Genomic DNA, 16,258 nt, shown 5'->3' on the forward strand with positions numbered 1-16,258 from the left:
CAGAGAATATGCCTGGCCACATTTTATTTACAAGTTCAGATGTAGCTGAGAGTGATGGCAACAACATCCACCCTGAACACCAGGCTCGAGGCTATTGGCGCAGAGGGCACCTACAACCTCTCCTGCTGAAGATTCACCAGGTTAGGAAACAAAGCATGAGGGAACGTGACTTCAACAGACTGTACTTCTCACTACTGGACAAATACAGCAACACTCGTAGGAGCAATGCTCTAACCTATCACTTAGGGCAAAAAGTTCTCTTCCTCCGCTGATGAGACCTGGAGTCCTTACCAAGACTGAAGCCTCCTGGCTCCCCTTCTCCAGGGCAACCCAGTTGCACCTGCTCCTGGGAGGGGAGAGCCATGGACCGCAAATTTCTCACAAGAAGACAGACATGTGCATGGGTCAGGCACATCCTGGTAAGTGCTCCGATACCAAAGGGGTTGTTAAGATTTACTACCCCTTCCCCACTTGAAGAAAAATTTCTGTGATTCCATGGGGAGGTGAGGGGGCATAATGCCTGTTCTGCATCTAGAGAGAAAGGTCTCTGCTTTTATCCCAGCAGAGAAGCGATTGGGGGTTGACTGCTCCCCATCCAGCGGAAAATCTCAAACACTAAGCTATGAACTGTTTTTTTTCCTCCTTGGTGTCCTCCTATTTTCCTCCTTAGTGGGTTTCTAGCAGGAGGGAAACAGAAGAAGAGAGAGGACAGAGGAGATATTGTGGGCTCTGATATTATCTGGATGTGGTGAAATACAGAAAGAAGTCTCAGATATTTTTAAGGGAAGAGAAAATTGTATTTCACACCCATCTATGTCTGCTTAGTGGTTTCTGAAGTCAGACAACAGCTCCCTATCTCCCACTGCTGATGGCGTGGCTGGCAGGACTAGCAGCTGGGGTGCATTTCCACAGTCCTCCCTGGCGCTCTGCCCCAGTCTTCCTTCTCCATAGTGCACAGGTTCAGAATAAGCAGGGACTTTAAAATATATGATCTCTAATTCACATCATTTTCACTATTCTCTAATACACAGTTTCTCTTTTATGGGATGTAAGTGCTGCAGATTTTGAGCTACTGATTTCCAGAGCCTAATAGTGTATTTGATGACTGCATATGATGTTGAATTTATCTGTCTTCTTGTGACAACGGTCATTAACAGCAGTGCTGCTGAGGCTAAGGAGAACGGTCCTAAACTTCAGTTAATGACACCACTAAGTTAATCTCAGTCACCCTATACAACCCCATTTCGCAGAAGTCAGTAAAGATAAGTGTCTAGCATCTGCAACCTGCTGATGAGCATGTTTAAGGGGTGCTTGATCCAGAGGCTTTGGGTCTCCTACTGTCCTAGCTAGACAGGCAGGGCTGACACATTAAATCAGTGCATTACATATTTCTATGACATCTTTTGGCTTGTTAGCACATGAGTCTATTTAAAACTAAACGCATCATTAAGGCTGCACAGCTAACATATTTGAGAACCTCATTAAATGAAGAGATTATTACAAGACTGGTCTGGCCTGACTAAACATGTGCTATAAATTTATTCCCACTCTCAGAAAATATTAAATATTATACATATTTTTTACTGTGCTAAAGATGCCTTTAGTAGAGAGGATTTTCTTTAAAAAGTTATCTTGAAACTGAAACCATACTTACAACATCTCAGCTCAAAAAAGTTAGCCAGTTATAAACAAGTGGGAGGAAGAATTGTACCAGAAAAATTTCATTACTAGCCTCACAATGTTTACAGCAGGAATCCTATACCATAAATGCCTAAAGTTAAGTGAGACTAATCCTACTTCCAAAATTAAATCTGTGAAGTCTAGAGAAAAATGATATAATGAGAATCTCAATTTCCATTTCCGAAAGGGATGAGATTGTTTTGGAGAAAAAAACTTGAAGTTGCAGTTTAAGTATGCCCCAAGTACTAAAAAATTAGAAGACAGAAGAGAAAAGAAAACCCTCAAAATATATCATTCAAGGGAAATATCCTGTTTTTATGGTGACCGCCACAATTTTTGCACCCTTGCACATGAAATTATATTTGTTCAAAAAATATTTGCATTATTTTTATTTTTTTGAATATTTATATTGCCTCCCAGGGCAAACTCCCAGCTACTGACCTTTAGCTCCTCCAAGTCAGGCCTTTCCATGTTTACCACCGCAGCAAGAAGCTGGTCTTCCAAGCCGTCTCGCGTGACGGTGAAGTTGATGAGGGTGCACTGTGCCTGCATCTCAGGTTGGAAATGGGGGTTTGCCAGCTTTGTATGGAGAATCAGACGGAAAGCAGGGTTGAAGTCACACTCCTTGTCTCCGATCTTAACGTACCTGAAGTGATCAAAAGATGCGTGCGTTCACGTCCCTTCCAAGGTATTTCTGCTCAAATACCAATAAGCCAGCAGCACAGGACTCTGTATTCTCAGGACAAAAAGCAATTTTAATGCAAAGGGTATTTAGAATTGGACACGCTTGAAACACTTCTGGTTTAGGATAAAAAAGCCAAAGTGTTGTCCCTGAATTTCAACAATGCCTGTTTGAAAAGGCCCATAGTTTCCAGCATGCAGTGGTCAGTTTGAACCATGAATCATCCTCACTTTTTCATGGGGGCCACATTCTTTCTAAAGCTGGCATTACATGAAGGAAAAGCATCTTGGCATTGAGATTTTAATTAGCCACAACTGAAACTGCCTTGGCTGCTGGCTCAAATTAGGCCGACTCTGTGATCGCGCTGAGCTTTAGCAATGAAGCTGGCTTTGAACAGTGGCTCACAGCCATTTGCGGGAGATGAGATTACTCAGGAAAGTCCAGCTTTCTCCTATTCTGCATTTCTGACACCAAGCCTATAATTCATAAAGCAGGAAGGCTGAACCACAGGAATCAAAATGCTCTGAACGTAAGTTTGGCAAAGCCCACAGGAACCAGAGGAAAAGGGAATTAGAGATGCATTAATGTCTCAGGAGAAGATATAAATCTTCTTTAGGCCTGCTCTACGCACATGTCGATCCTCATGCAAGCTATAGTGATGCTTCCACTGAAGCAGTTACACTGTGACCCACCTGCGCATGGATACACGAACAGTAGTATCAGCATGGGAATTTCAATATACTTTCTAGTCGGACATAAACCCATTAGCTATCTTTTTGGTCACCTCTCACTACTGAATTTGGAAATGCAAAACTGAGGCAGAGAGAGATCACATAACATGAGCAGCTCATGAGAGCATCCCAAAATAGTGCTCGGAGTCTCGACTTCAAGAGACTCCAGCCACGGGACTACTGGCTTCTGCCTGTGTGGTACAAATTGAAGGACTAGGGCTTTAACTTGCCCTGGAAAACATGAAACTCAGGAAAAACACCCCAAGTCCAACCGATACCAATGTTTTATTTGCTTTTTGGCTTATTTTCCCTTTCTTAGGTAACACGTGTGATCTCACAGTGAGTTCTGAGAACAAAGGCATAACGATTCAGTTTTTTCACTGCAAGGGGACTGAAGTGTCACGCCACCTCTGCTGTAATTCCTTCTCAGTTTTGAGATGTTTCTATTCCCTGCATTTAGGAATATCATTCCCTTTGAAATGCCTCTTGCCCTTTACTCCTGTAGCTGAAACCCAGAGCCAGCCATCTTTCTCATGATGCGTCCCCTTGCAACACCTCTGGACAGCCTGCCTTTCCCAGAAGTTTACAGTGTCCTAAGATATTTATGAGAGTTGAATCATAAGAAAACCATTTTCAAGGAACTTAAGGAATATGAAATTCAGAGCTTAACAGGCTTTTTTTTTAAAAAAAAAAAAAAAAAAACCTGTTCAAAGCCAAAAGCAGGACTGTATTGAGAGCCACTGCTGAAGTCACAGAGGTCAGCCCATGCTGTGTTCCTCTTAGCTGTAAAGCTATTAGTGGCAGAGACTTTTAAAAACCTGAAAGACACATACCCTTCTAAAGGACGATGACTTCAGTATGTGAAAGCCAGTGAAATAACATCAAAAGAGTTTCTGAATCAAGTTCAGTACAGACTGCTGAACACAAAGTTTTATTTGTTGCCATTATTTGAGCACACTCTAAAAATGTGATTATTTTACTTACGTACAAGAAGAAAAAAGTAAACTCACTTGTTGCTCCTCTCTCTGAACTCCTCCAGGCTGACACAAAGAGCTTCCCCCCAGTAAGAAACACTTAAAATATTCTTAATACTTAAATCTGCAATTGTATTCCTAAACAGTGTGCAGTGCTTGCTAAAATCCAAGGATACATTTTCTTCACAACAGCAATGGCCACTTTGGCAATAATTCAAATGAGATTTGAATAGCACTGTCCAACAAAATAAAGAAAAAAACAAACTGGGTTTATATCAAACCCATCTTATATGACTGAATTACCTATGACTGCCTGATTTAAAATATTCTCACTTCTGAAGGCAGGTTGTTAGTGCTGTAGTATACAAACACCCACAAATGGAGATCAGAGATAGAGGGCACACCAGCATAAAGAACCCATTACCTGAGAAAGGGCAGAGAGTGGAGGCATACAGGCCCTTATATCTCTCAGCTCACCTTCCTTTCTTGATTGTTTCTCGACCCAGTAAGGGCCCCAAAACTGGATCCACAGATTCCTCCAAATTTTCAATCAAAACCAATTCTCCTGCAGCAATGGCTCGTTCCATTGCATCCAAATACCTGTGGGAAACAGCAATGAGGTGCTGATGTGAGGCTCTGCAGCAAGGAGCATAAGCGCGTGCAAGGGTTAGAGGGCTGTTCCACATTGCAATGGAACAGAGGGAGAATCAGATCTCAGACCTCCCAAGAGCAACTAGTAATACCCAAGAAAAGAACATAGACTGCAGTGAACAAAGCAGGGCCATATTGTTACCTTTTTTAGCAAATGCTTTGTTTCTCCCAGAATTCACCAGTACAGATAAGCTTGCACAGAAGAAAGAAGAACAGGTTTCTGCTCCCTTTTGCACAGGGTTTAGGGAGTAAGATGGGATGACAATGATTTAATTCTTCTTCAAAAGGGAATTTGACCCCACTGCACCTTGCCTAACTACAAACCAAGGTTGCTGTGCATTGGGATGCTTTGTATTGGGAAGGGCATGGTCAAATGCTTGTGCTCTCTGCTTCAGGGCTGCTCTGTATTTCACATAACTTGCTTCTCTGCAAAGAGGAGTGAATGACTTTAGACAGGCAGTGACGGTGCTCTCTGGCCATGGTTATGCTGTCATAGGAACTACCGCAACTAATTCAACTGGCTAAAATTTTGGTTCCTAGTCTTAGCTAGATAGTTGCCTCACCCTCACGACGTGATTTAACCCATCCTATAATAGGTTTCCAGGACTGGTGAGCTGCATGGCCCTTTGGGAGGGCCAGGTTCCCTCACTGACTACAGAAGGAGATGAGATAAGTTCAGAAGAAATACCTGACTTTTAGAGAAATACATTGAAACGACGTGAACCCTGTACCTGATCAGCAGCCCCCATTCTTCTGAGCCCCAAAATATTTTATATGAAGTTAGAGAGAATGACAGCAGCTGACCCCAAACCTGCTAAAAAGGCTCTTTTTTGAAGGAGAGAGGGGTGTGAGTTTAAACCTCTTAAGGCAGCTGAAAGCAAAGAACCATGGTTTCCCAGATGACGAAACACTCACCTTTTATTGTAATGGGACAGTGGATGCTGCTTTTAGCTAACAGCCCAGAGTCATCACACCTGCACACAAAATTCCCCTTTCAGAGTACCTACTAGCCTGAGATGTGTTGGGGGCGGCGGGGGGGGAGAAGCTGATTTTGCACAGCAGATTGTAATAGCAGTGTAGGGATGTTACAGGATCTCCTGCTCCCTCACAGAGGTTTGTATCTAGGTGCCTACTCTGGCATCATTAATTTCCCCTGGAATGCTTTGAATACCTACAAATCATGGTGACTAGGCTTGCCAGGAAGCAGAAATTCTATTTAATGAAAAATGTAGCTGTTTCCAAACGTGTTCCTCCCACATCAGAGCAAATCCAGTAACTTCTTGTTTTCTATGAGGAAAGCAGAGAAGGTGCCACTGGAACAGCCTAGGCACCCCCAAAACATAACAAGATGCCAGTGCAGACCCATGCTCCAGCACAGACAAACATCCCCAGATCTACATGCACTCTCAAGCACTTAGCTCTTGCGTCACTCTCAGCTGTTGCAGATATTTTGTTCTGTATAATTAATAAATCTCAGGGCCCAAGTCCAAGCAGAGATTTGACTATGGGTCCACTCCATCCCAGCAGTGAGTCCTCATTACTGGGTAGCAATAGGTGCATCCTGAGACAGCAGAAGACTGGTCTGTGCCCTGATCAAACATAAAAGCCTTGAGCTGAAAGACCTTCCCATAAAAGACTTAGCCAGAGCAAGGCAGGTCCAGGAGGTGATCCAATGGAGGCGACGTGTATGTTGTGATGAGAACCTCATAGCTGGTGTTAACATGGAAGCAGAGTTAGCCCAGCTGGTCTTCAGGGCATGGTGACCCTCATGTCAACTTCGCCCTCCAAGACCAGGTCCTTTCTCTTCTTCTGAACCATACAGAAGCCCTACTCATCCCCCCTGCCTGAAACTGAGTCAGGAGACAATACATTAACATGAGCCTGAGGGAAGATGCCATAATCCTACATGTAGCTCAGCCCCCAGCATATCTCCCTTTTCATTCTCAGTTATAGAGGAGTTTCTATGGTAACTTGACCAAGCACTAAACAGCCCCTCTATTTAATGAGAAATCTCTATCATTTTGGTAATGAATAAGCAGCTAATGTACAAATACATTTGAGAGCTTTTTTCAATGTAATTTGCTCAGATGGTTGCAGTCAAACATATGCTATTCATCAAATATGACAGACAGATGGGCATTAAAAGATATTATTATGGGATAAGGTTCATATTTACCCTTTCTGTCCAATTCGAATCACTCGGAGATCTTCACCATACTTTGTTTTGATCCATTTGATACCCTGTAGCTGGGGATCCACGATGAGGGGCCAGCGTTCACAGTTTGTGAGAATGGTGGCATTTTCTGTGGACATCCGATCAGCTGGCAAACCCTCATTCTGCCAAGTCGCTATATCGGCATCATCTGTCAGCATGGTCAGAGGATCCAGGGATGGAGTTACAGGGATTGGGACCTGGAAGGAAAGAAGAAATGTTTCCTAGTGTGTCGGTACAAAGTTGTGAGTGCAACTTGCAACATATTCCAAAGACAAACAAGCAGCTCAATTCAAGCAAATTTAGCTTAATTAAAAACTGAGCAGTCTTATCTATTGGTGGTTTGCCATTTTACAGGACAGTTCTGATCTGGTATTAAAAGCTCTCCCACTCTTGTTGCAAACAAACATAAATTATACAGGAAACACAAAAAACTTTGCCTGCAGCGTACTAAACACACCAAACCGTCTCAACCCAGCAGAACAGGTTCAGATCACGCTTTGCAGCGTACAATGTCTTTGAAATGACAGCTTTCAAGAATATAATTAACACCCTCATAAGCCTGCTGTTGTGTTGCAAAATGGCATTAGCAGTTCTAGAAACACTTCTCTGACATGGGAGGCCGTTTCTGGATGTGACAACCAGTAAGTTATCTGAGCCAGTTATCTGAACAGAAAAGGCCTTCAGCTTTTGAGTGGAAAAACAGGCACTTCCTTGAAATTTCTAAGCACAAGTCAGGCCATTTTTGGAACAATATTGCCTTTTTTAACTATGTTCTTGGTTTAGTATTAAAAAATGCAGAATGATTTTTTTTTCCCCTCTCCCATCCTATAGAACTTGCTGCTTTTCTCAGCTTTTTGGTTTGGACACCATTCAATAGGCTGCCTAGTTGTGGCCTTATTTAAAAGCCTCTTGGCATTTTACCAGCATTTATAATGTTCAGTTAGGTATTGATGCACAGAAAGCTCAATCCTGCAGCACACTAAGCACTTGGATTTACTGATATATGAAGGGACTTGGTAAAAATTAGTTAAACTTAAAACAAGTTTGAAGCATGCCTGTCTCTATCCAGTCTGAGCAGCAAGACATGGGTGAAACCCACTGAGGGGCAGGGCCAGCACGAACAGAACTTGTGTCCAGCATGAAGAACTGACTGGAGTCGTTCTAGGCCTGTCAGGGACCTAGAAATTGAGCTCTGCTAACTCCAAGCAGTCCCTTCCATACTACTTCCCTCAGAGAGTTTGTTTTCTCTCTTTAAAGGCCATCTCTGACTCCTGGTTAAAATTGCACAACATTGCAGTTTCAATCCATATTTGGGTTGCTACATCTGGCATTTTCCATGGGGGAATCGGGTACTTCCATGGAGCAAAGGAGACCAGAACATATTGCCCCAAGAGGAGCGAATCAAGTGTGACTATGTCCTCCTCCTCAACCCAACATGGCAGGGCTGCAAGGGGAGCCCCTCATTTGGGGGATCTCTTACGGACATCAGAATTTATGGCCCTGTAATATCCAGTAATGACCGTTTTTCAGAGAAAGCAGGGCTTACTTTCAGCTGGTACAAATATGGCTTCCAGACTCCATCCATGAGATCTTGCCTGTATTTCTTGGTGAAGTATCCCAGGTAGGAGACGAAGGCCGTAATCAGTAACACATCTCCACACAAGGTGCTCTGTTGCTGTTTGAAGTCTTGCACAGCTTCAGCCCATCTCACGTTCTCAGAGGCCAGTCCCCCAACCTAGAATTTTCCAAGTCAAATTGACTATTACAGTGGTTCTTCAAACAATACTTCAGTATTCAGCCTCATCATATCATGTCCCTAACTTCAGCTGTCATTTGCTAAAGTTTAAAACCCGTGGATGGTAAATACACAATAGTTACTTTGCTAGGCCCCTGCTCCTGTTCACTGAAAGATTAGCCCTACAGTGCAGTCCGCTTCATACCTCATCTGAAAATCAGCAAAAGACTATCCATCACTTCTCTATCATGAATGTGCATAAGGATGCCTGCATAAGAATCTCTGTAGCACCCCATGGAATGTTAATTGCCCTATTGCCACAGATTCACACCTAGTTATACCTCTCCCACCACTCAGAGCATTCCTCTCCAACAGTCACAACCTTTGGTTATTTCCTACAGTTTTTTATTACCACAGTCACGTGGCATTTTGCTACTGTATGTGTGATCACAACCCTCTTTGGTGTAAGTTTTCCTTTTCACTAAGACCCTGCCCTGCAAACGCTTGTTCATGGACACTTTTCATAAGCGTCCAATGCATGAACTGGGGTCTTACCGGTTTTGAGGATAGTACAGTAAAATGAGGTATCTCCACATGCATGGCCAACTCCTTTGACCACGGGTGGCCTCTGTCAATAGGGCCACCCAGCACTTTCCACTGCTGTTCTTCAGTATGCAGTCTGCATGTGCTTAGGGTTATTTCTCATTTCTTATGAGGAAAACAAAACCAAAAACAACCTAGAAGCTCTTCTTCCTTACGTTTTGCAAACCTCCCCAATTAAAAAGCTCCTGAAAATGTAATTAATATGACACTGTCTCCTTCTCCCAGGTCATTAGTAAATTGTTCAATAGGATCTGATCTAACATAAATCCCAATGACACACCTCACCAGCGCTTTGAAAAATTAATTCCCTTCAGTTTGGATTGTTTTGCTATCTTGAACTGATTTACGGAATGCAAGTCCTCAGGAGGAGGACTCCTCTTAACTCCAACATTTAATTCCTGAATGATAGCTAGCTCAGTATCATTAACTGTGTATGTAAAGTAATAACTAATTTTTCCAATGTACATTACTTTATGTTTATCTATCCTGCATTTCTCCTGGTATTTTATTCCTTCATCACTTGGTATTATTTCTATAATTCTTTGTAGGCAGTCTTTATCTTTCCTGTATTCACGTTATTAACAAACTATGCAACCTGCTTACTCACCACCTTTTCCAGATCATTTATTCTGATGAACACAAGAACTAATAAATGCCAGCGAAATATCTCTGGTGGCCTTCCTGCCTTGACAAAGCTGACCATTTCCAGGAAACTGGTGAAAACTGCCTTCTAGGCAGTTTGACTCCTTCTAAGAATACAAACAGAAGCTGCAGATTTTCTATTCCCCTGTTCAGCCTCAAGCCCTGCCATAAACCTGTTCCACTTCAGTTCCTTTTCTGTGCATGTGAATTACCATGCTGTACACAGTGCTTCAGACAAGTGCCTTTTACCAATCTCAGGGCATGCTGGTATTTCCCTAGCTTTGCTAGAAAGCCTACTCCTCAGATGTTGTAGGGCCACATTTGCCTTTCTTGTGGCTGCATCACTAGTGAGACAAAGCCTCAACAAATACATTCAAGTGGTCCTCATGGGTTACTAGCCAATAAGCTCCTGGTTTAGACACAAATGTCCATTATTAGTCCATAATTACATGGCTGCACCTTGCATTACTGAATTCTATTCCATTCCTATTATTCCAATTTCCAGGTCATGCAGTTATCTCAACTACAGTTATGCTTCCTCTTCATTTGTGGGAATTTCCATTTCTTTTTTCTCTGTCTTATGGTCTCTCTTACCACGTGCTCCCATGCTCACTGAAACAGAACATAAGATGACAAGAAATACCAGGTGCCATTGGATATACCTGCTCTGTTCTTACTCTTTCCAGGACATTGGTTTGGGACCCACAGCTGGAGTCTAGCTGAAACTAGACAGACCCTGATGTCACTCTGCATAACTGTTCTTATGTCTGCGAGCTGAAACAAAAGTAAAGCATTACACTTATATTTTAGGATCATACCTAGATTATCCTTAATCTCAAATACAGTAATAGTGCATAGTAGTTCACTTCCGCCAGCTTCACTTTGCTGCTTTTAAACCTATAGGCCTTTTCTCCTGTCTCCTTGAGAAGGTCAATTCTCATATTACCCCCATAGTTCTCAGTCTCTAAGACTAAGTTGTCTTTGCTGATCTATTTTTCTAATACTTGTAGACTCTCTACTTATTCCTAATTAATTTCTTCAGGTGATTTTTCATCCTTATGTCCTGGTGGTCTTTTCTTCATTAGTTCTTCTCCTTTTCATGGGTTACAGACTATTCACAGTTTTAGTATCTTAAAGAAATCCCTAGCATTTTCCACATCAGACTCTAGAACTCATTGGAATTCTTTTTATTTAGCAAGTAGCAAATTTAAAACCATTGCATTTGATTACCTTTAGCTCTTCAGTAATAAGGGATAGTGAACAATCATTCCCTATTCACCTTCTGCATATCATTCATGATTTTATAGGCTCTGTCACATCCATCCCTACACAGGCTCTCTTCCAAACTGAAGAGTCACAATCTATTTTCTCTCTTCATAAACAGAAGCTGTTACATACTTCTTTGTACTTTTTCTAGGTCACCTACAGCCTTCTGAGATGGGCTAACCAGAACTGTATGCAGCATGCAAGACACAGGCACACCGTAGATTTGCAGTGATATAATGATCACTTAATCTTTGTTCCCCAATCTTTTCCGACTAATTCCTAATACTCAGTTTGCCTTTCTAACTCCAGCTGAGTATTGCACTGCTGTTTCTCAGAACTCTCAACAATGATGCCAAGAGCTCTTTTCTAAGTGATTATAGTGCATGTACAGTCTATTGATGTAAATGCGTAATGAGGGTTCATTTTCCTTGCATGTATTATTTTGCATTTGTCATCACTAAATTTCATCTGCGACATTAACACGTATCAACTCACAGACACTCCCATCTACCATCCTCCCTTTGCTGGTCCACAGACCACTAAACGTTGCCTGATTGTGGCCCCTTGGGTACTGAAGCATGTTTCCTAGGTCAGCTTCATGATATGCCAAACTAAAATGAAGGCAAAAGTAAAGGTAAAAGTTAGGCTTGCCTTCATCCCCCTTGGTTCACTTTTCAAGCCAAAGCAGCCACTATCTGTGTTTATTAGATGTATTCTTCATACAATCTCAAATGTGTGGGGGGTTTTTTGTTTTGTTTTGGTTTTTTTCCAAATTCCAGGGACTTAGATCTGCCCACAGTCACCTAGATGACATATCTTGGATGTCTAATGAAGCATCAGCAAGGGATGCCAGGATCTATTCCTAGATCAAACCCAGAGATGACATGGAAGGAGGTGTAAACCACACAACAGTGAATTGTGATGGGGTTAGTTCCTTGCAGACACCGCAAAACTGATCCGTTTTTGACAGCAGTAGTAGCAAGCTGTGCTTTTTAACTTGGTCTTAAAAACAGCCAGTGGAACTGGCACTGACATAACTTGTTCTTGTCTGCATTTACAACTGATCGTGTTCAGTGCTCCTTCAGCTATGACCTCTGCTAACAGCTGTTCTCAGCAACGGCTCTGTCCTGCAACCAGCAAAGATTGCTGGTGCTTCGATGAACCTGAAGAAATCTGAATACAAGTTGTTCCCAGGGCAGGAGGTGGGGAGGAGGTGTGATGAATGTGACCTGGGATTCAGTATCACCACTCCTCCAGCTTTGCTCTCCATCCTATGACAAGCATGACAGGATTTCATTGCTAAATAAGAACTCATCTAAATAAACAGAATCCCTACTAAACTATGATACAAACACTGCAGCTAGTATCCCAGCTGCAGGTAAGGAGACAGATGCCTTCCTGGGGACTGGGCTCCTCTCTCCTCCTCTCCCCAAAAGCTTCATGGAACTGTTCCCATTAGTAGAAATAACCCTGACCTTGCCCAGACTTTTAGACTGTCCCTGATCCTAAATCATATTGTCCATTTGTCGTTCTCCATACGTTTCACAGTAAGCAGGGACTATTGCCATTGTCTACATCTCGCAGCTCCTCGGCAGTATGAGGGAGTAGAGGGACCTTCTTCTCTTTATAATTGAATCACACTGGCAAAAGCCGTATTTCTCCTCCCACTAAAGCTCCAAATGGGAACACAAGGGTCATTTATTCAGGGCCTTCTATTCCAGACACAAGTCTGAGTTGACAGCCTGCTCTCATCTCCCATGGGTAATGAGACAGAGTGGCTGGATTTAGTTTGAATGACTTTGTGTGACAGTGGCTAATGCTGCCTGCGGGACCTGACGCTTAATTTATTCCAGGAGCAGGATGGTACACTCCAGCAGTTGTCTTTGCAATGCGTCTCCAGGTACACTGCAAAAAGTTTATTGCAAGAGGGAAGTCAGAGGTCTCATTGTGGTAGCAAGAGATAAAACACTTCCATCCAACAAATCATTGCTCTGAGCTTGAGGTTGGAAAGATGAAGGTGACAGTCCCTTGATCTACGCTCTAGTCTTAAGACAATGTTAGCAGAGGGTCCCTGCAGGAAATGCTGCCCAGGTAGGTCATACACTACTAAAATGTGCTATTAAGTCTTTCTCTCTTTTCCAGTTTTTTCCTGGCACAGCTGCATAGGGTTAAGAGGGCTGGAAAGGAGGGAACTGCAGAAAGATAATCTGTGAGCCTTATTTACAGCATTAGCATCATTCAATTATCTTTTCAACCTTTGCATTTGGAGACATCACAGCAGCAGACAGTAAACAGGATGCATATCTATTTTTCTTCCCTTGTTGGCTGTCACAGCCTTTTTTAGACTGTACATTCTTTGGAGCAGCGGGTTGACTCTCCATTGTGCTTTGTGCATGTGCATATATCCCTCAGCAAGCCATGGACAAAAACAGAATCCAAAATATCTCAGTCCATCCTTCTTTGCTCTATGAAAGCACAGGGTTGACATTGGCTTCCCTAAACTCTCAGCATCTTATCTGTTATCAATGTTTGTGACTGTCAGGCTGAAGAATTTACCCAGCATAATGAGGCAGATGACGTCTGCTAGCTGGAGATCAACATGAAATACACTGTTTTTCCAGGAAAATCCAGGGCATCCGCCAGCACACTTCTTCCTCATCACCGCGAAGACCGTACCAGTTGTATGATGCTCCAGAGCTGTATGATCCTGGATGAAGGAACAGATCTGTTTCCCACTTGGCTTCTCGACCCCTCTCTTTGTCCCAGTCCCACCATGGGCCCTAGGGTGATTTAGACAATGCAAGCAGGAGCTGCCAAGTCCGTAATGGATGGGACAACCTGCACCATGGGAGGAGATGCAAGTCTGAGGCCACACCAGGCACTTAGCTGGCAGCTTTGAGTTGCCACCCGTGGATACACTCAGTTGTTTTAGCTAACCAGGGTGTCTGACACAACACAGTTAGCTGGGCACCGCAGTAGCTGCTTTCCCTTGGCCTCACCACCGGGAAGCAAAGAGCAGGAGTTTCAGCAGGCTTCTGGTGTCCTTGGGACACCCACAAATGAAGGTTAGAGCAGGTGTTTAACTTGCCCCAAAGGGGCAATGTACCCAGAATTTCTTTCTTCTGAAATGATGAAGGGAAGGGGAATTTCCACCTGATGCCAGGAGAGATGAGGTCTTGGTACCAGCCCTTTCTGGCAGATTACACAGAAAATGAAGTTTAGCTCTTCTCAGCTGTGCAGGTAGAAGATACACCTTGGGGAAGCTCTCCATGCTTTCAAACACAGGGCAAAACTGCTCTCCAAATCTATTTCCCTGGGCATCACCTTTCGAGCATAGGAGGCCGTGACGAATCGTGGTCCCCGCTCTGGCAATGTACTGCACTTGAGCAGAAGTCTAAATTCAATTTAAATGAAAATGGCTTATAAATCTCAGCAACAACTGGCAGCACTGAAAAATAACAATCATATTTAAAAGTACAAAGCCTAAACCCAAACAATATCCTATATCTGCCCCCAAATCAAACAAGTCTATTCCACCAAGTTCTTTTAATGCAACGACCATGCCAGATGCTAATTAATCCTCCTTTTTCCTTTTACAATTTTCTGTTTGCATCTTTAGGAGTAGTTTCAACAAGAGACTTGAAATCTAATCATCTAAACATTCTCATTTTGGTATAAAATACTGAAATAAATGGAGGAATGGCCAGTGTCACCTACTGGTGAAAAGAAAGAACAGTGCGGCGTTTGTGTTAGCTTGCAAAACACCAAAGAAGAGTGTGGTGGGAAAAGCAGTTTGTGCTTAATTGCTTCGGGATTGCTTTAATGATTTCAGGATTTCTGTGTTTGTGACTGTAACATCCAACACGGAGCCTTCATTACACTGCCCTTACAATGAGAATATTCTTTTCAAAAGTGGTCATCGGATCATCCAAAACATTTCAAGAGAAAAGAAATACAGAGCTTTTAAAGACAAGTTAGCTAGACTGCTATATGAAATAAGCCACCAGCATCATGCCTATATAATGAAACACTTGTTACATTATTTAACAGCTCAGGGTATGCTCCAGCACCAGCAAAACACTTAAACAAGTACTGCTTTTAAGCATGTGTTGACCCCAAGCCTGCGAGCAGTCACAGTTAATTATTAAGGTAATGAACATGCTTAAAGGCAAATATATTCCTAAAATTGTTGCTTCTCTGAGACTGTACTGCCCATAAAACAAACACAGTGCTATCAAACTACAGGTAGACACATATATCATCACAAAAGCCTTAATCCTGATCAAAGACAGTTTCTAAAAATTGATTTCAATGTCTTATCTTCATTTCAGAACCAAATTCTTTTCTTTCAGTAGATTATTAAGCTATAAAATTTATGAAGGAACATATGCAACAAGTGACAATCCATCTTATAAAATACTTGCTCATTTTATTTTTGGAGGACAATTTTGATAGTATAACAAACTGCCCCTCCCCCCAAAAAAAGCGTAAGGTGTTTCCTTATCATAATTACACCTGAATGAAGACTTGCATTTTAAGAGAAGAATATGCATTCTAATCATGCATCTCTGAGAATTCAGGTTCTGTTTGTTACAGTGGTATCAATCAAGATGAAATTAAGCTATATTTAGTGTAAAACACATACACACACACATATGGAAAGAACTGACACCATTATTTCTACACTGCTTTTTCATGAAACATTTTCTTGTGGTATTTTGCGTTTACTGACTTATAAATGACTCAGAGCCACAATCTACCTCCACATCACATGCTACAGTTAAACAGGATTTTGTTAAGTTGCAGAAAGACGCAAGGAAACAGTCATACTGCAAAATCTCCCTACAAATATAAATTGCTCTTTCAAATGAAAATGCTACTTTCCCATTTTAATTAAAGGTTTTAGAAGCATTCAGTGAGATTTAACCTGAAGAACATGAAAAACTTCTATGGTTGCATAAGAGAGATCTAAATCAGTACAGGAAGGAACTTATCTGCTGTTTGGTCTTTGACTCCTTATATCTGAGTGTATCACAGTCCTGTCTGTATTTGCCTGCAAAGCTGCTGTCTGTGCTACAG

At 42.2% G+C, this 16,258-nt stretch overlaps 1 protein-coding gene across 1 annotated transcript in view; it reads right to left on the reverse strand.

Moving 5' to 3' along the window:
* The window catches only part of DNAH9 (dynein axonemal heavy chain 9), a 210,999-nt gene that overhangs the window by 79,177 nt on the left and 115,564 nt on the right, over positions 1 to 16,258 (reverse strand). The window contains exons 52-55 of the mRNA XM_026120616.2: positions 8,480 to 8,668; positions 6,895 to 7,130; positions 4,545 to 4,667; positions 2,122 to 2,326 (exon numbers count right to left, since the gene is read on the reverse strand). Coding sequence (XP_025976401.2) covers positions 2,122 to 2,326; positions 4,545 to 4,667; positions 6,895 to 7,130; positions 8,480 to 8,668 — 753 coding nt within the window. The remainder of the gene's footprint in view (positions 1 to 2,121; positions 2,327 to 4,544; positions 4,668 to 6,894; positions 7,131 to 8,479; positions 8,669 to 16,258) is intronic.

The sequence above is a fragment of the Dromaius novaehollandiae genome, chromosome 18, assembly GCF_036370855.1.
Source record: "Dromaius novaehollandiae isolate bDroNov1 chromosome 18, bDroNov1.hap1, whole genome shotgun sequence".
NCBI classification, from domain to species: domain Eukaryota; kingdom Metazoa; phylum Chordata; class Aves; order Casuariiformes; family Dromaiidae; genus Dromaius; species Dromaius novaehollandiae.